Consider the following 23,279-nt stretch of genomic DNA (forward strand, 5'->3'; position numbering starts at 1 on the left):
GCAAGAACGACCACGGTGTGTACTCACACCCCCGAGACCGCCTGTGTGCAGGTATCGGACAAAGCCTAGCTTACATCAGGCTAGACCTCTCTACTTCTACCCATCGCCACAGGACTTTTGCTTATTCGGAGTCCATTAACGGAAGCGGTCAGATACGCAGGATATATTTAGGTGCGCAAACGTTTGCGCTCACGCAGGCGCACACCCTCGTCCTATCCCTTCTTGGATCAGTGGAACGGGAAACCGCTACGACTGAAGAAGGGGTTGGATGTTGTGTCTGGCCGACGGTGACTATATGCCCTCCACCATCGCCCTAGGCCATCCACCTTGCCTTGCTGACCTGCCGAGTCCGCCAAGTCACGATGCATATCTGCGTTGTGTTGCCTTCCTCGCCAAGTCAGACTTTGTGTTTTAAGCGGGAGGGAGCCGCGTGTAGGGATGGGTATTAAAGAGATGAGGAGAAGAGGGAGTTAGGAGTAGGAAGGACAGGATACTGTAGCCACGGGAAAGTAGGTTGTGGTCTATAGTAGCTCAGGGAAGGCGGGATCGCGTGCCCGTGCACTCAGTAATATACTACCGGACAAATAGTATATTTGAGGGCCCCCTGCCTCGAATGAAATAAATGACTACCATTTTACTGAGATTATACTTCATCCCATATCATCTCATTTCATTTCGTTTCATTTTCATTTCATTTCATTTCATGCCATGTTTCATAATAATCAAATTCATTTCATTTCATAATATCATATTTCATTTAAAAAAGTTATCATTAAAATTAAAATAAGACTTGACCTAAAGGTCTTAGTTACCAGGTCATAAAATCCCTTAAAAAAATCTATTTAGTCTGTGACATGACTGTGTTCGTATTGGATAAAATGACAACATGATAACAACTAATTCCAATTAAATTGTGACATCAAATTGCACTATTATTTGATTGGTGTATACTTATGGTTGCCATGTGACTATAACATTGTTGTACCTTTGTCATTGGTCATATTGTTTCCAACAGGGCTCGATTAAACAGGACACGAAAAAATTTAACATTAAATTTAAATTCTCTAGCAAAAACTTTATTGAATGTTCGACAAAGAACTTAAAAATTATTTTAAATTTCTTCCTAGAAATTATGTATATTTCAAACTAGTAAACTATAACTGTAGTAAGCGCTAAAAAGTATAAATTTCTTTGAAGTAAAAAGAATGATGAAAATCCCCGGCATAAGACTGTCTTTAGTGGTTTTAGCAATTGCTGTTGTGTCAGTGGCGTCAAATATAGATCCCATTAAACGAGATGAAAAGAAATCAAAATCTGTTACGACTTTTGTTAGTGCTAAATGGGAAGCTACACCTATTGTATTAGAACTGGCCGAGTATTTAGCTGGCGAAAGTTCAGATTTGTTTTGGTCTTTCGTTGACGGTATTAATTCTCTAAAATCTAGTCTTGACTCATTAGGTGAGTGAAGAAAAATTCTATTTTGTTTCGCGAGTATTTCTTTAACGTCACGCCAAATATTCTGTATTCAATTTACGTTCTTTATCAATTCAAAATTTTCGAATATTAATGTGTTTAATGTGTAGTAATGTGTATCTATAACATGATCAAAAACAATTCGGTGTTATTCAAGTGCTATTTTCTTTTCCATTTTAGAAAATGACAAACAAATTTATGATGCCTGTATTGGAGTTGCTAGTACACTATTGGCTCCGGCACAACTTAGAATGGCTAAACTTGCACTTTCTATGCACACTACTTCACCAACAGTGCGTATGTTTGATCAAATAGCTATCCAGAACGGAGCTAAAGAAATTCAGTGCGACACATTTGTTAACATAGCAACAAACAATATTTGTGACAATGATGCGTTGAGAGATATACTTCAAACACATAATCTTAAAAATGTTGTAAGTATATACTGAAATCTTTGTAATAAAATAGGTGTGTTAGCAGTTAATTAAGTTAAATGTAACCTTAACTTGAAAGTTGTGAGAAACTACTATATCATAAAGTTAATTGTAAGTATACAATCTACTGTTAACTTTTGGAGCACCCTACTGACACTTCAATGCAGTAAGGTAAATTTTTTTATTAGTTCTAATGGCTAGATGATCAAGTGATATTACATGCTCAGAGATTTTAAAATATTTGTAGAAAAATATGTACCATACATGTCCAGACGCCAATTTACGGACTCTCGTTTGCAAACTACTGATGGACCGACACCTTAATTGATATTCCCACTGGACCTCTAGTAGGTTCTTCATATTACTTTGTCATAGTGTGATTTATAATAATTAAATTTTTATTGACTCTATTGCTTAGGGTGATCAGAACAAAGAAATATATCTTCTGGACCATACTCATCCAAGTAGTGACAACAAAAGTATAACTGCCATTCTTTATGGGGAGCTTGGAACTAAGGATTTTGCAATGAAACACAAAATTTTGGCTGAATATGCTGACAAAAGTGCCATTAACTATGTTGTCAGATGGAACATCAAGGTTTGTTAAATTCGAATTCAACCAAGATACACTTAAAATCTCTTATCATTATTATAGTAACAAACATCCAAGTATGTATTATTTTCCAGACTCGTGGAAAACCTAAACTACGTCTATCAGGCTATGGAGTTGAACTTCAGTTAAAGAGTACAGAGTATAAAAGCCAAGACGATTCTACTCCAAAGGAAACAGAAGACAAAGAAACAGCAGCACAATCAGAGGAAGAGGATGAAAATGATCCCCAGAATCAGATTGATGGATTTAATTTTGGTAGATTAAAGTATGTTACTTTAGAATGTTTTCAAATAATATTATATCTTGTAAAAATTATACACAGTCCTTAAAATTTGAATTAGGAGCTATCTTCCCAAAAATATAAATGCAGATTATTAGATTTGATGAAACACTACAAGTAAACTCATAAGTAGATTATTATAGCTAATGTTCGTAAATCCTATTAATGAATTACCAAAAACAATGCTTTTACAATACAATTCTAAGCTGTCTTGGCCATTATCCTAATGAATAATTTTCTTTGTGGTAGAATTAATGAGAATCTACCAGCATGGGCTTTGTATGCTTTACTACCATTAATTTGCCAAAATTACTTGATAAATTATACAAGTTGTGTTAAATTGCAATTATACTTGTAATTTCAGTTTCATAAAATACACATTCTAGCTTATTTTTCAATTAATTTGAAAAGGAAGTGTAACACGTAAATACCTCATAAATATAGTACTCAAAGCTATGACAAAAACATTAAGATACATAAATAAATTATTTTTTTAACTGTTAAATGATTTATATGAAAGAAACACTACAGGTTAAATTTGTTTGCATGCCTGTATGATTTTTGAAGTGTCTGAATGAAGTCAAGTGCAGCCTAAAATAATAAGTCAATTGTTTCACTATAATTATCTAAAGCTATAATGATTTCCTTGCTGGAACGTTTTAAGTAGCACTTTTAAACATCATGACCATAACCAGCCATAATAAAATTTATATGTTTTATAGTTAATCATATGTCTAAATTGCAATTAATTTAATTACACAAAGGGAAAACAATATTACGAGAAAAGCCGAAAATAATAAATAATATGAATGAATAGAATCTCGAAATTGTATTTGCGTACTTAAAACCATCAAAGTACTGCTCTACCTGATAACTAACAACAATCATATCTCATCAATTAAACCAAGGCACAAATGCTCTAAGAGTTAACGATTTATGTTTGAAATGAGATTAGTTCAAGTAAAAACTCATACCGAAAACTTTAACGTTTAAAACGTAAATTTGTTACAAATTAAATTAATTTTAAAAATTAATAAAAATTATTTAAATGTTAATTTAAAATATGGAATACAATAAAATTATATTGTGCAGGAACCTATTTCCTGCTTTACGAACACCATTGGAACGGTTTCGACGGCACTTATCTGAATCTAGTGAAGAACTGGCCCCTCTGAAAGTATGGCAGATGCAGGCATTGAGTATGCAAGCTGCCGCTGCAGTTGTGGATGCGAATGATGCTGGTGGAGATGAAGCTTTGAGAGTTCTCACATCTATAGCTCAGAATTTTCCAATGCAGGTACATCATTATTTTTTATAATAATAAATAAATAAAAATTATTTATCTAAAATGTCACAATGATTACTCCTATGTTTTGTAGACAAAGTCTCTTATACACGTCAGTGTCCCGCGCGCTTTCCGCGATGAGGTACTGTACAACCAAGACATATGGGCATCAGCATTGGGGCTGCGGCCAGCTGAACCGTTGTTGTTAGTGTCAGGAGCTCAGTATGACGCTGAAGATGTTGATGTGATGGCTTTGCTTGCTGCATTGAGAGAAGACATTGGGCCAATGAATACATTACATGCTCTAGGTATGCATTATATAATTGTTCATAAAAATTCTAGAAAAGTAAAATAAAATAAGAACACAATAAAAGCTTAGAAGTTATTGTGGCTCTAAGGGTAATAAGCCTGGTGTACTTCAATAGCGCGATGCAACTATCTTCTTCTCCATCGCTCCCTCATTGCTGAGGATCGTGACTCCGTTTTAGCTTGTCGACTGTTAGCCTCCATCGGTTCCGGTCAGTTGCCTGGTGTAGTGTAGCGCTAACTATATCATGCAACTATATCTGTCTTCAAATTCCAGAGACAGGTAACACTTTTTGTAATGAAATAAATATTGAACTCATATTCATAAGCAACTTCCACAACAAAGAAATAACATTTTGTAATAAAAGTTAAAGCTGCAAAAACTATAATATGAGTGATTACTACACAAATGAGACGTAGACCTCAAGCAAATGGCGGTATTTAATTAAGACATCTATGTGCTCCATTAACTGTCTAACACCAAGTAGCCAGCCAACAAGCTCTTTCACCAATTAAGCAATAAAAAAAGAGTCACTACTTAAATTATTCCCAGGTTTTTTCCCCCCCCCCCAAACATTTTGATTAAATTTTATTTAACATAAATTGGAACAATTGAAAACATCAGCAATTACAAAGTTATTATTAAATTATAAATTATTATGGAATGAAATTCTTACCATTTTCAGGTCTTCCTAAAAAGTTAATACATACTCTCATGTCATTGGATTTGGGCGAAAGTTACACCTGGGAAGAATATGGTCTTGATATCCGTGATACATCAATAACTTGGCTCAACGATCTGGAGTCTGACGATAGGTACCGCAGATGGCCTTCTTCGTTTATGGAATTGCTTCGGCCCACATATCCTGGCATGTTGAGAAATCTCAGACGAAACATATATAACTATGTAAGGAAAGATAAGACTGAATTGCTCCTTTACTATATTAAAGATCATTGATGTCTGTAATATTTAAGAGTTCTAATGATATTATGTAAATTATTTTTGCAAAGTTTTTCTTGCATGCGACTTTTCATAAGTGAAACCAATATGATGTTGAATTTGAAATTTTCAGGTCATCATAATAGACCCCACATCGGTACAATCTGGTCCACCGTTAAAGTTGGGTGAAACGTTGTTGAAGCATGCGACTCCAGTGCGCGTTGGGTTAGTCCTAGCGTCAACAAAAGGAGACGCGTCTTTAGAAGCAGCAGTCAGGTCCGCATTTAACTACATAGCACAGGAAAAGAATTCCAATAAAGAGGCATATTATTTCCTTACTCAGGTACATTGCAAATTGAATTCAAATTTATATCTAGCTTTCAAAATTTGGAAAACTTGTTTTTTACCAATTTTATTTCATTTCCTCAGTTACTGAATCCTTCTGGTGATGACGTATTAGATATTAATTATGTGAAGAAACAATTGAAGCGACACGCGACTTCTGGTGCCAGTGTTGAAGACATTATTTCAGAAGATTCCGAATATAACTTTGGACGTCAAATCTCAGAAGAATTTGTATCTAAACTTGGCAGTGACAAGTATCCGCAGGTACATTTCCACATAAATAATAATTTTGGTTTGTTACTGAATCAATTCAGTTCTTTTTTATTTTTTATTGCTTAGATGGGTGGACGAGCTCACAGCCCACTTGGTGTTAATTGGTTACTGGAGCCCATAGACATCTACAACGTAAATGCGCCACCCACCTTGAGATTTAAGTTCCAAGGTCTCAAGTATAGTTACAGTCAGTATAGTACAGGTCAGTTCAAACAATTCAATTAAAAAAAAAACTGGAATGCTTTCGTTTACAGTGAAGCCACTGCCTAACACAACATGAAACAATTTTTTTTTTAACTTTGACTATTTTTCACTCAGGTTTTGATAAATGGAGTACCACTAATGGACGAAGGCCCAACGCCGGTGACGTCGTCGGTCGAGTTACTCGAGGAGTCGCTGGTGACGTCACTGTCTCGCCACACAGCTCGCTTGCAGCGTGCTGTGTTCCGTGGTGAATTGTCCGATATGGATGACGCTGTTGATTACTTGATGAAACAGTCCCATATTATGCCACGGTAAGATAAAACTATTCACATAATATAATATATTATAGTTGTATGGCACTACAGTTACTGTTGCCATTGCATTGCATGAATAGAAATTGGAAATTTCTAGAAGATCCTACTTAGTTATAAGAGTATATTCAAATTATTTCCTTAAATAATTGTTTTTCAAGCACTCAATTAATTATTTTTAACAGGATAAAAAAGCTCAGGAACATTTAACCACACATTTTAGTATCATATGTCATATATGTATGTATGTATATGTGTATATATGTACATATTTATTATAATAATATATATTTCACTCGATAAGTACACCGCGTGTAATTTGATTCTTAGTGATTCTTTTCCACCGGATGTTTGTCTGGAGGAGATCGCTCTTAACGATAAGACCGCCCATTGTAGTTTTTCGTTTGTATCTAATGATTTACATTTTTATTTATTCTGTGTACAGTAAAGCGTTCTCTTTCTGTCTTTCTCTCTCTTACTCTCTGTTATATGTTTGCTTGCTTTTATTTCATCTTTTTTATTAAATAAATATTTGTACAGGCTCAACCGTCGAATCCTCAGTTCAGAAACTTCGCAATATTTGGATTTGACCGGTGCCTCTTCACCTGCCGATTTGTTTACAGAAGATAAAATTCACAAACTATTACATTTAACAGGTAGGAGATTGGAATGAACGAAAAATATACAAATGTTTAACGATATTATGCTATTATGTAAATATTTTTTGTATTAGGACGTGACGCGTTAGCGACTGCTCTACCAATTTTGAAGTACTTTTATAAACCCGGTAAAGTTGAAAAGAAGATAACGCAAACTATTTGGGTGATCGGAGATTTGAACAACCACGAATCCCGGGGACTATTGAGAAACGCTCTTACGTTTATGGTAAATAAATTGTCTAATTTTACGTGCAATACAAATTTTCTTGGGTGAATTAGTAAAAAAAAATGAATACAAATTTTCATTGGTAAATTTGTATATTTGAGTCGACTATTATCAAAGCCGGCAATGTGACTTTTGGATAATTATTGGTAAATCAGAAAAACGAATTATTGACTTTGTATTCCATTGGCAGTCACAAAACTCTTCTGAACGACATCTTAGATAAATAACAGGTTAAGTATTAACCTTTATTTAATGTAGGTTTTGAACCGTATTCTTTGAAGGAGACGATTATATTCAAATCAATCTGTATTGAAATATCAATAATTTTTTTTTGTCCAAATGCACAGATTGCCACCTTTGATAATAGACGACTCATTTGTTCATTGAGTTGCGAGTCGAAATTTTAATAGCACGAGTTGATTTTAAATTATTAAATTCAGTAAAACAGACAAACAGAAATTATTATTAAAGGGTATAAATTAAATTCGAAACGATCATTCAATCACTATTTTTTGTGTAATATTTAGATTTAAATTTTAGTTTACTAAGTAAAATCAAGAAATTCTATCATTTCATGTGTTTGAATTATAATTTGGTTTATAGCACAAAACGACGCGTGTATAAAATGTATAGTTAGCTCGTCATTTATTTTATCCTTAAAAGACATGAACCATTTATCGCAATTTCTACTATTATTTTAAATGTGCAAGTTTGAATGTTTGGATTCTTTTAATTAACTTGCTAAAAAAATCGATGTGATAAAGATAGTACATAGATTAACATACAGCACAATTTTATCCCGCCAATTGACCGAGTATCTGATCAGCAACCCTTTGTTCAGGTAAAATGCAAAGTATTTCATTATTTCTTAATTACATATCCAAGCCCTGTGAAATAACGAGTCACTAGTCTAGTAAATTCATATAGATTCGTTAAAAAGGGTCGAACATACAAATTTATAATGCTATCAGTACTTATAATATATAATTAATGTATTTTTTGCAGAGAGAATCCAGTGGCGTGAGAGTAGCGTTCATACCAAACGTGGACAGCTCAAACGATCAGTCTCTGAATAAAGTAGTGGTCGCGGCTCTTACGACGCTCGAGTCTACGGAAGCCACTAAATATGTTGTAAAATTATTAGAAGACGAAGGTTGTCATGAGAGGAAAGACTGTGATATTTTGGTGAGTCACACAACAAAAACACTTTACTTTAAAGAGTCCTTCACATGGTTTTTTTATAAATAAAAACACAAAAAGCGTACTATTAATTGTTGACCACTCGTTAAATATTTCATGCTATCTTGTTTCATATGTAAGTTAATCATAATCACAGAACGATATAAGGAATTCCTAATTTCGTGCTAGGCATGGTAGGATGCTACTTTGAACGATAACGTCACTTTAGTTATACTATTAAAATTTTACAACGATAGCAACATTTTACTGGTGGTAGGACCTCTTGTGAGTCCGCGCGGGTAGGTACCACCACCCTGCCTATTTCTGCCGTGAAGCAGTAATGTGTTTCGGTCTGAAAGGTGGGGCAGTCGTTGTAACTATACTGAGATCTAAGAACTTATATCTCAAGGTGGGTGGCGCATTTACGTTGTAGATGTCTATGGGCTCCAGTAACCACTTAACACCAGGTGGGCTGGGAGCTCGTCCACCCATCTAAGCAATAAAAAAAACATGTAGGAACAGCGCCCCTAGCGGCAAACGTAGGCAAACGTTCCAACTCCATACAAATTTAAGTTAACTTTTACGGTATCGAGAGCGTTAAAAAATTCGAATTCATTGAGCACACACCGTATCGTTTGCAGCCTGAGATAATACCAGCGTTGAACAAGTATGAGTGGGTCCTGAAGGCGGCTCGTGTGTTGTGCGCTCGAAGCTTCAAGCTGCGGCCGGGAGCTCGGGCGCTGGCGCACAACTCGCGGCTCATCGGACCGTTTCTCGACAACGAGCAGTTTACATTGGACGACTTTGTATTGCTGGAAAGGTAAGCATTTCCATAAATTTTTTTCAAGGGATTTTATGACCTGGTAACTGAGACCTTTAAGTCATATCTTATTTTTGAAAAATGATAATATGGAGTGAAATGAAATGAAGATTATTAATTGGAGATCAACTGGAATGAAATTAAATGAAATGAGATGAGATGATATGGGATGAAATCTAATCTCAGTAAAATGGTAGTCATTTACTGAGATTTTTTCAGTGGACTTTTGGAGGATCCCGAGAAGTTACGTCCAGCGGCTTTGTTTCAGTTTCCCACATTTGTGCACTTTCACAGATATTAAACAGTTAATAAACCACCGTTATTACACATTTAAACCTGAAGAAACACTAAATAAACAAAATAAAACAAATCACACAACCTCACTCCTCGCGTTCCCGCCAAAAAGTCAGCATTTCCATTTCATACAACTAAAGGTACGACTGCAGTCTTAACTTAACATACATAGCATAGAGTCGTAGCCAAAATTAACTATATTAAAATTAATTAATAATAGATAATTAATTATTATTATTAATAATTTCCAAAAAAACTTGCAGCTTTCGCATATGCAAGCAACTGTTTCAATGCTTAAAGATTGGTATCTATTAATAAGTTTATTCGTTCTTTAAGCCTTGGTATGTTACTGTCAAATTGAAATTGCATCTTCTGATAAGCATAACAAGCCTGTATGACTGTTTTAATTCTTCGAAGCCATATGTCTACACTCGGCCCCCAAACCGACGGCAAAGATAGATTAATACGACCGCATTGTGTTAATAATCCATACTCTCTCATCTCGCTTCAATGCTAGGCCAACATTTTCTAATGAACTACTTAAGTCTCATTTAATATTTATCAATAATTGATATTTTGTTACAGATTTAGCAGTCAAATGTATGGCGATAAAATAGCAGGAGTTTTAGACAAGAAAAAAGCGACCATTACTAACGAAGTTACCGATGATGACGGTTCGACTTTACACTTATTAATTATACATATTTTATACATAATATAGTACTACCTACCCGTGCGGACTCATAAGAGGTCCTATCACCACCTGTTTTTTGTTTTTACTCTCTAGAGATTACATAGTTTGGTGTTGGTTTTAGATGAGGAGTCGGTAGAAGTGACGAGTGACATGCGTCTGAAGCTGGTGTCGGTGCTGGGAGGTCGCGAGTCCCGCGCCCGCACCGCGCTGCCGAGCGGACTACACACCGAACATTCGCTCATCGAACTGCCTCCTGTGTACGACAATGAAGCCGCCGTCGAGGTGATCATTGTCGACCTTTAACACTTTTATAAGTTAGATTAAACACAACAGTCATCAACTTATTTAAACAAATTGAATCAATTTATTTACGGCTTTATCAAAGAAACCAGCGAAAAATGTAGTTCTTGCTAAAGAGACTCGTCCTTTTCTGAGGTTTGTTTGTGAGACAAAATAGGTAAAAAAATATGTTCGTACTGTGTCTTACATGAGGCTATCTATTCGTTCAACTACTAAATCTAATTTAAATAGTTTGGACTGACCTTTAATCGAAAGTAGTTTGAAAACAAGAAAATAACACTTGTTCAATAACTACCATGATCAAGAATAATGCATAATATAAAAAAAAACCTGTTAAAAATTACAATTTGCGTAATTACCGGTAATAAAGCATCTTGTGAGCTCGGATGGGTAGGTACTCCGTAACACCAATGCCACCACCAGGCCGTGGGTTCGTTCATCTATATATGCAATTAATATAATCGAACCCGTAGAATGTTATAAAATCTGAATTGTCAAGCTTGAATTTGGTTTTGGAATTTGGCTGATTTGGTTTTAGGTTGTCGCAGTGCTGGACCCGGCGTCGGGCGCGGCGCAACGCCTCGCGCCGCTGCTGCTCGTGCTACGTCGAGTCGTCAATTGTAATATTAAATTGTTCCTCAACCCCCAAGACAAGAACTCTGATATGCCACTGAAAAGGTAAGCTTTTTTTAACCTTAAACAATAAAAAAAATGATTTTTGATTTTTTTTTAAATTTTTTAATAAAATTAATGTAATATTTAATTTAATACAATATTATAACTTTTTGAAGCTATTCTTCTTTTGGTATGTTGGCGAAAATAGATCATCACGTTGTATTTTTAGCGTGTGAACAATTTGAGTTGGTAAATAATTCAATTACGCTAAGGAATGTAATATAGTTACCGATACAGGCTCCTTGATAACAATCAATTCTCAGGTACCACGGGTAGGTACCACCACCCTGCCTATTTCTGCCGGTAAGGATTAATGCATTTCGGTTTGAAGGGCGAGGCAGCCTTTGTAACTATACTGATACCTTAGAACTCATATCTCAAGGTAGGTGGCGGCATTTACATTATAGATGTGGCTGTGAGCTCAGCCACCCACCGAAGCATTAAATATATATATATAGACGCTTGAAAGGCAAACGTGATATACGATACGCAAAAAAAAAAAAATTTCTAGGTGTATTAAAATCATTTCAATACAACAGCTAGAGTCGTTAAAATATAATTTTTTTCAGGTATTTCAACTTTAAAGTAGTCTCCTGTAAAGTTCACGCATTGTCGCTTAGTCACGTTTGCTTTTCAAGCGTCGATATATTATAAATTTAATATAGCACTGATTCTTGTGATATGTGTTGCACAGCTTCTACCGGTACGTGTTGGAGCCGGAGCTGCAGTTCACGGCGGCGGGCGCGCTGTCGGGCGGCGCGCTGGCACGGTTCTCGCGGCTGCCGCACGCGCCGCTGCTGTCCATGGAGCTGCGCACGCCGACCAACTGGCTCGTGGAGTGCGTCAAGTCCGTCTACGACCTCGACAACATCAGGCTCGCCGATGTCGAAACCGTCGTGCACAGGTCGGCTGCCGTCAAACATTCTTTTTTTTTTTTAGTGATTTTGTGAGCTGGTAACTAAGACTTTTAGGTCAAGTCTTATTTTAATTTATATTTTTATTTTTATGAAAAATGATAATATGGAGTGAAATTAAATGAATATGTGATTGTATAGGATGAACTATAATTTCAGTAAAATGGTGGTCATTTACTGAGAGTTTTTCAGTGGACTTTTTGTAAAATCCCGAGAAGTTACGTATAGCGGCTTTGTTTTATTTTCCCACATTTGTGCACTTTCACAGATACTAAATAGTTAATAAACCACCGTTATTACTCATTTAAACCTGAAGAAACACTAAATAGACAATAAAACAAATCACACAACTCCGTTCTTCGCGTTCCCGCCAAAAAGTCCCCGTCATACATTCGATCTTACTTGATGGCGTACAATAAATAAACAAGTTCATAGTGAATATGATACGAACAAGGCCCATCGTTAACAGATCAGAAAGATCGTTTATGTCTATTACGATTTTATAGTAAACATTTTATAGTAGGTAGATTATAGAGATATAAAATAAATACAAATAATTCTGACAATCATGTTAAGATTGAGGAAGTATATAGTGCTTTGTCAACAGCGAATTCGAACTAGAATACCTGCTGTTAGAAGGTCACGCTTGGGACACAACTCTCGGTACGCCACCTCGAGGTCTACAGCTGATACTTGGGACCAGGGAGAAACCCGAACTCATGGACACCATTGTGATGGCGAACCTGGGCTACTTCCAGCTGAAAGCCAACCCAGGGGCGTGGACGTTGCGCCTGCGACCCGGGCGCTCTGAAGAAATTTATGAGATTGTTGGGTAAGTTGTAATAGAAGATGAACATATGTCAAACAAATAGTGTAAATTCCAAAAAGTCTGATGGAACTATACCAACATTGACACAATCTTTGTCTTGTTACAATAATTATTAATGAAATAAAAGTAACTATTTACAGTCAAGTATTGCTGTGTCCTGACCTCTATTCAATATCCTTCATTCTTTATTTTATATTTTTTTGCTTTAGAAGAATTCAAATCCGAGATATGAAATAAGTATCTCAGTATTACTGTGGTAAAATTATTATAAATATCATGTCAAATTACACATAATTTTTTTTGACTTAAAATTTATTAAAAATATTCGCTATTACTATATCGGCATCATGTTCTTGTTTCTGCACAGGCACGAAAACACGGACACGCCGGCGGGCAGCCATGACATACAGGTGCTGATGAGCTCGTTCCGCAGCCACGTCATCAAGTTGAGGGTGAGCAAGAAGCCAGACAAGCAACACCTGGATTTGCTCGTCGAAAATGACGACAAAAACTCAGGAGGACTCTGGAATTCCATTGCGAGGTAGGCCTTATTACTACAGTAGGCGCGCGAGTTCATGTCCATCCTGAGGAATGCGGTAGTGCTGTGACCTAGTTAATTATGGTAATGTCGATAATAACTACATATTTAGTCAACAGCTGTCAATTTGGTTTAATGTAACTTAAGGTAACTTTGTAATTCATGAAATAAAATAAATGTGATAAGTAATTACTTGTTTATTTCTGATAGAGAAACATATTTTTTAAATCCAATTCAATCACTATCAAATGAAAAGACAACCGACAGATCAGAGTCGGAATCAGTAAGTTTCTTTCTTCGGTAGGTTTTTTTCTACCTGAACTTGTTGGAAGCGGAGTAGTCATGGTTAAATAACACAATAGCGTTGGCGTAAATTTTCGATATCGATAAGCGCGCGTCACAACCGTCACGGACAACACTCGACGTCAGACAAATGCGGGCAGGCGGGCGAAGGCGGGGCGAGCTGTCCCCCGCGCGTCGCCTCTTGCCCCGATGGACATGAACTCGCGCGCATACAGTAGATCGAAGAGCTTAGGAGTGCATCATCATTTTAATTGAAATGTGTAATAAGTACAAAAATCTTATATTAAAATGATAAACAGAGAACCATTATCATATTGAAATTTACAATGACAAATTGGATAAATTAAGAATGATTTCTTTAATGTTTATTGTTTCGTTCTAAAACATGAATATTTGAATATAGCTCGTTCGGTGGTGGAGACGAATCTGAAGCTCAAGACGACACGATCAACGTGTTCTCAGTGGCTTCAGGACATTTGTATGAAAGATTCCTTCGGATTATGATGTTGTCTGTTCTTAAAAACACAAAATCACCCGTCAAGTTCTGGTTTCTCAAGAATTACCTCAGTCCATCGCTTAAGGTAAGATTTATGTATATGAGAGATATCCTCGTAAGTTTTTAAAAAGTACATTTTGAGTCTCATTCGAGTATCTCTTTTGCCATATGAACTCACTAAACATATCTAGTTAGTCAGTTTGACTTATATGAATTCATTCTAAATACAAATGTATGTTTTATATATTTTCTATAGCAATTGTTGAATTAGTAATGAAAATAAGGTAAAAAATAATATAAAATAGATACAGTCAGGTGTAATAGGTAATTTATTACACTACAAAATAATTGTTTTTAATTTTTTTATTGCTTAGATCGGTGGACCAGCTCACAGCCCACCTTGTGTTAAGTGGTTACTGGAGCCCATAGAGATCTACAACGTAAATGCGCCACCCACTTTGAGATATCAGTTCTAAAGTCTCAGTATAGTTACAACGGCTGCCCCGCCCTTCAAACCGAAACGCATTACTGCTTCACGGCAAAAATAGGCGAGGCGGTGGTACCTACCCGCGCGGATTCACAAGAGGTCCTACCACCAGTAAAAATTGTAATGTGTGATCAGGATATTCTACCATACATGGCCCAAGAATATGGGTTCGAGTACGAGCTGGTCCAGTACCAGTGGCCGCGCTGGCTGCAGCGACAACGCGACCGGCAACGCACCATCTGGGGATACAAGATCCTGTTCCTGGACGTGTTGTTCCCGCTGCACGTCAAGAAGATTATCTTCGTCGATGCCGACCAGGTAGGACTTTGCAGTATCATTTTTTGTTTAATATTATATATTACTGGATTATTGAATACCCCACTAATCTATACTTCTCTACTAATATTATAAAGAGGAAAGGTTTGTTTGTTTGTATTGAATAGGTTCCGAAACTTCCAATCCGATTTGAAAAATTCTTTCACTGTTTGGAAGCTACAGTATTCTCAAGTGACATAGGCTGCAATCTTTTTTGAAAAAAATTAGGGATCCTTTCTAAAACTCAAATAATGTAACCCAAGGTGTAAAAAAATTACCTAAAATATTATTTACATTGCGTGCCCTGCGAAAACTATTGATGATAGAATAAAATAATGTACTACGACTTTGTAGAACACATTATTAGTTACAAAAATGTCGCGACAGCATATGTCTAACTATTATAGTTATGCTGCAATAAGTGTTCTTTTATTTACAAAAATAAAAGAACGTCAAATATATATCGTTGAAATTTTTGTTATAGACCCGAGCGGAGCCGGAGCGGGCCGCTAGTTAATAATAAATAGCGAAATAATAAATTTGACGATAAAATTTTAACGAATGCTGGCACGTCTGTAGTATTTTAAAATTTTATATTTGTTCAATTCTATTGTTTTTATGGACTGTTTGAAGATTTACCAATATCAAGAATCAGGTGGCAGACGTAAACGATTTTTCTGATTAGTGTGCTTAGTGCGAGGTTTTTAACGTTCTCGATAGCGTAAAAGTTAGCTCATATTTGTATGGAATGGGATCGTTTACGTACGTTTGCCGCTAGGGGCGCTGTTCCAACTGCATACAAAACTGGGTTAACTTTTACGCTATCGAGAACGTTAAGAAACTCACATTAAGCACAAGATCGATTATTGCTGTCGATGGGTCTTTTACGTATCATATAGCTTAGAATCGAATCGATAATACAGCCAAAGGAATATTCATTTTTTCAAAACTTCGCTAGATTTAGTGTTAACTATATAGGTTATCTCTTTTCTATTGTTTGCAGATTGTTCGTGCTGATCTCAAAGAATTGGTGGAATTAGATTTAGGAGGCGCACCATACGGTTATACACCGTTCTGTGATAGTAGGACAGAAATGGATGGTTTCAGGTTCGTTTTAATTTATATTTATCAAAGCGTTGTTTAAATCTTATTGGTTAATTTATTATACTTGAGGTCCCGCAGTAGTCGAAATTCGACTATAATTAATTGGAATTGTAAGTTTGTACACTATTATGATTGTATTTTATACTTCTATAATCACAAATTTCGCCAAGACTACACTATAAAAAATATTAACAAACACAAACAATATTTAATCTATTCTCAATTTGACAACAGACGTCAATAACAAAAGTTTGACAGTAAATATTAAGCATGCATGTGTGCGTCAAATACATGGTATGTAGTGTGTGTAATGTTTTCTTTATCGATTTAATGTATCTTTTATGCATTGTTTAAAAAAAATATTAGCATTCTGCACTTCTTCTCTATATTCTCTATAAGTGTGGAAAAATTTCATACTCCTCCGTCCGCGCAATTTTCGTAGTATGGGATACAAAGTTTTTACTTCACGTATTAATATAATTTATTATATGAGTTGGCTGCAGGCGGGAATGCCACACCATCTTGCTTAGCATCAAACCCGCAATTTATAATTTGCGTAATTCCTGGTGGTAGGACCTCTTGTGAGTCCACACGGGTAGGTACCACCGCCCTGCCTATTTCTGCCGTGAAGCAGTAATGCGTTTCGGTTTGAAGGGTGGCGCAGCCGTTGTAATTATACTGAGACCTTAGGACTTATATCTCAAAGCTAAGTGGCGGCATTTACGTTGTAGATGTCCATGGGCTCCGGTAACCGCTTAACGCCAGGTGGGCCGTGAGCTCGTCCCGCCACCTAAGCAATAAAAAATAGACTCACCCCAAGCCGCACAGTGGGATACTATGTAGGTACTAACTTGCCTATATCTGTCGCAAAGCACGAATTGTTATAGCTTATTTGCTAATTCAGAGCAGTCATTTACAACTGGTAATGATTTAGGTTCTGGAAGCAAGGCTACTGGCGCAATCACCTTCAAGGTCGTAGCTACCACATCAGCGCGCTGTACGTCGTGGACTTGAAACGGTTCCGCCGCATCGCCGCGGGGGACCGCCTCCGAGGACAGTACCAGGCGCTCAGTCAAGACCCTAACAGCTTGTCTAATTTAGGTTAGTACTGATAAATTTTGTATCTTTACAAAATTTAGTCTAGTCAAGTTCTGTTTTTAGGGGAATCGACAACGGGAAGATCTTTAACTCGACCAGTAAAATTGTTCGGAAGATGGACGGTTCGAATATTATTGTTCGAAATTATATAACACTAGCCGCACTCGCCCGTTTCGCTGGGCATTTAAGATTAACATTATTATTTATTGACATTATTATTATTAGGGAGTCCAACACTCATATAAGTATTAGCCTACCCATTAAGTACATGTATTTTCTACATGGATACCAAGTTTCAAGTTAATCGGATGCATGGTTCAGTAGTTATAACGGAACATCCGTAAAACCCACTGTAGATTTTATATATTAGTATAGATATCGTTGCTGTCAAACCAAAATCTGCTATGTGCAAAAACTATTTTGAATTCACGAGTAATAATATTTTCGTATAAAATTTTGTATGAAAGTGAATTTTTAAGAACTATATCAAATGAAAGCTATAGATAAATATTAAAGTTATAGACACATAACAGTTTTTTTTATACAGTAGATAGGGCTGTGAACTATACGAAAAGGTGAAAAAGTAGTCTCAAAAAGTGCACATAGCAGATTTTGGTTTGACAACGACGATATTAAAAACTTATCTGGAAAAGTCTTTTGTTCTGGATATAAATTCAAATTTACCTGCATAATTAAACTGATGATTGTTAGAAGGGTTTGTGAAAGCGCGTGCAGCTAGGACCCAGCAAACTATCTACTTTTTCTGCAAATAATCAAATATCTTGGAATCTGTTATTTGAATTCGTTTTGTAGATCGAACATCTTGTGCCACATGTCCTTACTAGGCGCCAGAACCTCGCAAAGAGTTTAACATCAAACACAAAAAAAAAAAACGATCGGATAGTTGTGATGCCAAAGCGACTGTGGTACTGAACGATAGGGGAACTGTGAGCTCATTGTAAATCTAAAAACAGTTTTCAGTCGAAATGTGAATGTGCCGTTGTAACTATACTTGAGACCTTAGAACTTATATCTGAAGGTAGGTGGCGCATTTACGTCGTAGATGTCTATGTGCTTCAGTAACCACTTAACACCAGGTGGGCTGTGAGCTCATCCACCTATCTAAGCAATAAAAAAAAAGGTTTCGTTTAATAAAGAAAATATTTTTTTTAGATCAAGATTTACCCAACAACATGATCCATCAAGTGGCCATCAAATCGTTACCGCAAGAGTGGCTGTGGTGTGAGACCTGGTGTGACGACGACTCGAAGAAATACGCCAAAACAATTGACTTGGTACGTTACTACGAAGTTCATTGTAATAAATTGACAACGTCAATGTTATGTCAATTTGACATAACCCAATAATTACGATAGTTTTGAAAGTGCATGTTCTTATAATATTTCTTGAAGTTCTGAAGTACTATCCGGCCTTTATTTGTCATCGTTTCATTATCTTCATTCTTGGAACGTGCTTGTTGGTCAGTATTCGTGTCATTACTTAGTGCGGATCACGACATCAACACTGACATCCACATTGAGGCATAAATAAATATAAGTTTTGTTTTGAAATAACAGCTAATCTTTAAACTGAAACACGGTATTGCTCCGCGAAAGAAATGGAATGCTGGTCTTAGCCCATATATATCGCACACGCCTATCTCTTGTACTCTAGACAAGAATAAGAATCGGAAGTAGGGCACGATGAAGATATTTTTGTGTCCGAGGTTGTATACGCATCCGTATCATTTTATTTATTTTTTATTGTCCTTGTAGTCATACGAGCATACGGCTCATCTGATGGTTACCGTCCCCCATGGACTTCAGCAATGCCAGGGGCAAAGCCAAGCCGTTGCCTACCGTTGATCTAGTTTACAAACAAGCACATTGAATATGTAATATCATCTGGCCTAGAAGCGAAGATAAAGAAAACGTTCCATAATAGTTGTAAATGCGTAATAATAATATTTTGCGTTGGTCTACAATTTTTGAGTTGATTTATTTGATTTTAGTGCAACAACCCTATGACTAAAGAAGCCAAGCTCTCCGCTGCGATGCGCATAGTACCAGAATGGAAAGAATACGACGGTGAAGTGAAGGCTTTACAGGCGCGTGTTAGACGAGGTCTCTACCAATCTGCTGACCATGAACAGGTATAAATATTTAATCATTTTATTGTTGCGTAGACGGATGAACAACCGCCCACCTGGTGTTAGGCGGTTAACGGAGCCCATAGAGATGACGTCATCAACGTGAGATACAAGCGGCAATTGTTTTGTATAGTAGTTGTCCCTATAGAGAGAGAGAGAGAGACAGACAGACAGACAGAGGGAGAAAGAGAGTATTCTTTATTGTCTATACTAATATTATAAAGAGGAAAGATTTGTTTGTTTGTTTGTTTCGAATAGGCTCCGAAACTATTGGACCGATTTGAAAAATTCTTTTTCCATTAGAAGACGACATTGTCCCTGATGAACATAGGCTACTTTTTTTTTAATTTTTTTTATTTTATTTTTTTGGTTTCATGTGTGTTTTAATGTTTCCGAAGCGAAGCGAGGGCGGGTCGCTAGTCCATCAATAAACAAATAAACAGTGCTATACATTAAATACAAAAAAGTACAATTGGCAGTCTTATCGCTAAGAGCGATCTCTTTCAGACAACCATCAGGTGGACAAGAATCATTTGGAAACTAATTTAATAGCTGTCCCATACTTCGAACCGTGGCCCAGATAGCTTCTCAGTAGAAATTACCAGAGCGGTACCACATTGTATGGGGTCACAAGACATCCTGCCACCAGTTTTGTTATTTATGTGTGTTTATAAAATATTGAAATATCCATTTTTTTGTGCTTGTTTTAGGAGGTTGAAGTAAATATCGATGTTACGACGTCCAGTCAGTCTACAAGTAAGTACAACTTAATAAAATTTAAAATAATCATGGACATAATAATATGATAATTTGGTCACTATCTAGGATTCCATGTGTTGTGGGAATCAGAGTAATATACCTTGATTTAGATTTTAGATTTAGAGTATTAGATACCTATATTTTTTCCTTTAAATTTTAAACCTAATACGGCTATTAATGCTTCTTGGATAAATTATATTTGTTATTAGTTCCATTTAGATAGAGAAAAAAACCTATTTGATACGCAAATATTTTCCCGATTAGGGAATGGAACCGAGATCTTCGACTCAACTGTAACTACTACGCCAATGATGCACACTTTGTTGTTATTGTTACATTTTAACATTAATAATGATGGTTTATGCCATGATTTATGCACAGAGTATAACCCGTTTAAAATCATCATTATCTTAGGGTGAACCTTAGCCTGGTCCAGTGTGTCTCCACAGACTCCTCTATTCGTGGCTTTCTCCTTCCAGTTTTATTAGTTATTACCAGTTTATGTGGGCCAATATTCTTGATTTTAATTTACAATTTTGTTTGTTTATATACATGTGTAATTCAAGACTGTTGATCGTCATCAATTATAAATTATTTGAGTCGACTATTATCAAAGCCGGCAATGTGACTTTGGACAATTATTGGTAAATCAGAAAAACGAATTATTGACTTTGTATTCCATTGGCAGTCACAAAACTCTTCTGAACGACATCTTAGATAAATAACAGGTTAAGTATTAACCTTTATTTAATGCAGATTTTGAACCGTATTCTTTGAAGGAGACGATTATATTCAAATCAATCTGTATTGACATATCAATAATATTTTTTTGTCCAAATGCACAGATTGTCACCTTTGATAATAGACGACTCATTTATAGAATATTTTGAGGAGATAAAATATTATGATTTTTTTGTATATGAATTGTTTCAGATACTGAGCACGATGCACACACGGAGTTATGATGAACTAAAGCAGTGATATTACAATAAGTAGCGCGAATATTCCATTTTCCCATATGTTTGTGTGTTGGTTGTGGTAAACACGTGACGTCAGTAGATGTGTATGTGTGCAATTACATTTTGTTACATAATGTTTGTATAAGTTGTAAATCTTTAAAAATAATTGTATGATTTATACATACATAATGTTGTTCAATTGGTACTTATGGTAACTAAAATTTTAATTCGGTGCCATGTTCTGTCTTTCAAAGGCTATGTTTAATGCATTACCAAACTGTATAGGGTAAAACAAACTGTTATTGACATGAAACTAGCTGAGTAATTTGCTCTCTGCCATTTGTAATTCAGAAAATAAGATTTGTTTCCATTTCATTATAAATATATTTGGAAGGAAGAAAAGTGATGGCGTTAAGTTTTGTATAATATCTGAACGTCTATTATTTTACATCAATTATAAATTTGGCATGAACAAGATGATATTATTTAAGGCAAATAAAATAGCATAAAAATTTTAAGTGTTTTTTTGATCCAATTGTCACTTATATAATGTCAATATTTGTGACAGAATGTTTGATTGACAAACTACATACAGGTAAATTGATTCGTCATAATAAAAATCTTGCTTTCTTCTTTTGTTAGATAATATTCGGATAAGAAAAGTGATGATGTTCTAGTTTTAAGTATTCGAATTATACAATTTGTAGATGGGTCAAAAGCCTTTGGCCGTTGGAATTTTTGTTATTATAATCATTCTCAGTAATGGTACATATGTTCCTCGACGCGGTTTGTGAAACATCTTCTACAAAAAACAACAGTTTGTTAATGTACACTTTTTCTATTTCCTTAGAAACATTGTTTTATTTGATAATTCTTTGACGTCGCTTGTAAGTGAAGCCAATGACTCGTAAAACCGAAATCACAACTCAATACCCGAATTTCTAACAATTTCAACTCGAAACTAGATATTAATTTAAAACAAAATACTAGTTTAAGATAATTATAAGCTACGTAGCTTGAAATGTTCATTGGTGTTCCCATGGTGTTCCTGATACTTTTGTTCTCTTGTCAAGCAAAATATGTACTTTATTTACCAGTGTGTAAGATTTTATTATTTTGTAGTTCATGTCATTTCGTAATATGAACTTGGTAAACAAATGCAGCATTCAAAACAAAAACAAAACATTCATTAAATAAGACGCAAACTAATCTTATCTTGATCAGTTTAAATGTTTTGATAAATTTGAGTTTTGTAACTAGTGTAAGGCTATGACGTCGACGACTAATGGATGTACCCAAAGTAATGATTACACGGTGGCGTGGCTATTTACGTGGTGTAAGTAAAAGTTGATAATATTAAATAAGGAAATTTAATGCATTTTATAAACTTATCGCTTAACTCAGACGGTATCGGACGACAAACAAAGAATCGAGTACTAAATTGCTTTGCTTGAATGATTTGTGTGTCTATTCGATTTCACTTCTCTCATATTTCTGTCTATATTAATGTCTCCTATAAATGATTAGGGGCAGATTTTCGATCTTTACCTCCTGATCATTTTTAGTACTGTAGCCGATTTTGTATTTAATAATCGGATAAAAGTATAAACATTACACAGGCCAACAACACTATGACCCTATTATTTTATGATTATCCAATATTTGGTTTCGACGACTATTCATCGTCAGAACGAGATCTTGTGTTATTGATGTCATGTGAGTCGTCCTCTCTCCTTTATAAATCTCGGAAACCGTCTCGGCCAAGTGATTGGCCTACACAATAGTCGTAGCCGCTAGTTTCCTCTTTAAAAGATAATAGCAATCAAACATTAGATTAAGATCATAACTTGTTCACTTTTTTATGATAATTTTACATGAAAGCATTCACAGCTCAATATTTTTAAGATTTTCTTATATGTTTAGAGCAGAATTTATGTTTCGAAACAACACATAAATATGCTTTGTTTTTCAATTTTGTAATTACTCCGATCAATAAACTATAGTAAATTTAAAGCAG

At 35.6% G+C, this 23,279-nt stretch overlaps 2 protein-coding genes across 3 annotated transcripts in view; both read left to right on the top strand.

Moving 5' to 3' along the window:
• Nucleotides 1-23,279, top strand: part of LOC101743353 (TAR DNA-binding protein 43) — a 490,523-nt gene that overhangs the window by 286,405 nt on the left and 180,839 nt on the right. The gene's annotated exons all lie outside the window — the stretch shown is intronic.
• On the top strand, nt 881-23,275 carry LOC101738074 (UDP-glucose:glycoprotein glucosyltransferase). 2 transcript variants are annotated; one of them, XM_038015875.2, is made up of 28 exons: nt 883-1,458; nt 1,654-1,907; nt 2,326-2,505; nt 2,595-2,785; nt 3,893-4,097; nt 4,180-4,393; nt 5,078-5,298; nt 5,465-5,674; nt 5,761-5,940; nt 6,268-6,464; nt 7,005-7,120; nt 7,198-7,349; nt 8,355-8,534; nt 9,170-9,348; nt 10,228-10,316; nt 10,458-10,618; nt 11,175-11,314; nt 12,006-12,215; nt 12,833-13,057; nt 13,422-13,595; nt 14,299-14,476; nt 15,014-15,196; nt 16,197-16,300; nt 17,232-17,398; nt 18,569-18,690; nt 19,407-19,547; nt 20,255-20,300; nt 21,237-23,275. In XM_038015875.2, exons 1-28 carry the CDS (start codon nt 1,206-1,208, stop codon nt 21,266-21,268), a joined length of 4,704 nt encoding a protein of 1,567 aa, XP_037871803.1. In that variant the 5' UTR covers nt 883-1,205; the 3' UTR covers nt 21,269-23,275. The 2 variants fall into 2 exon arrangements, with proteins under 2 accessions (XP_062528585.1, XP_037871803.1); XM_062672601.1 differs by lacking the exon at nt 21,237-23,275 and having other exon boundaries at nt 881-1,458; nt 20,255-20,536.

This window comes from Bombyx mori, chromosome 15 (assembly GCF_030269925.1).
Source record: "Bombyx mori chromosome 15, ASM3026992v2".
NCBI classification, from domain to species: domain Eukaryota; kingdom Metazoa; phylum Arthropoda; class Insecta; order Lepidoptera; family Bombycidae; genus Bombyx; species Bombyx mori.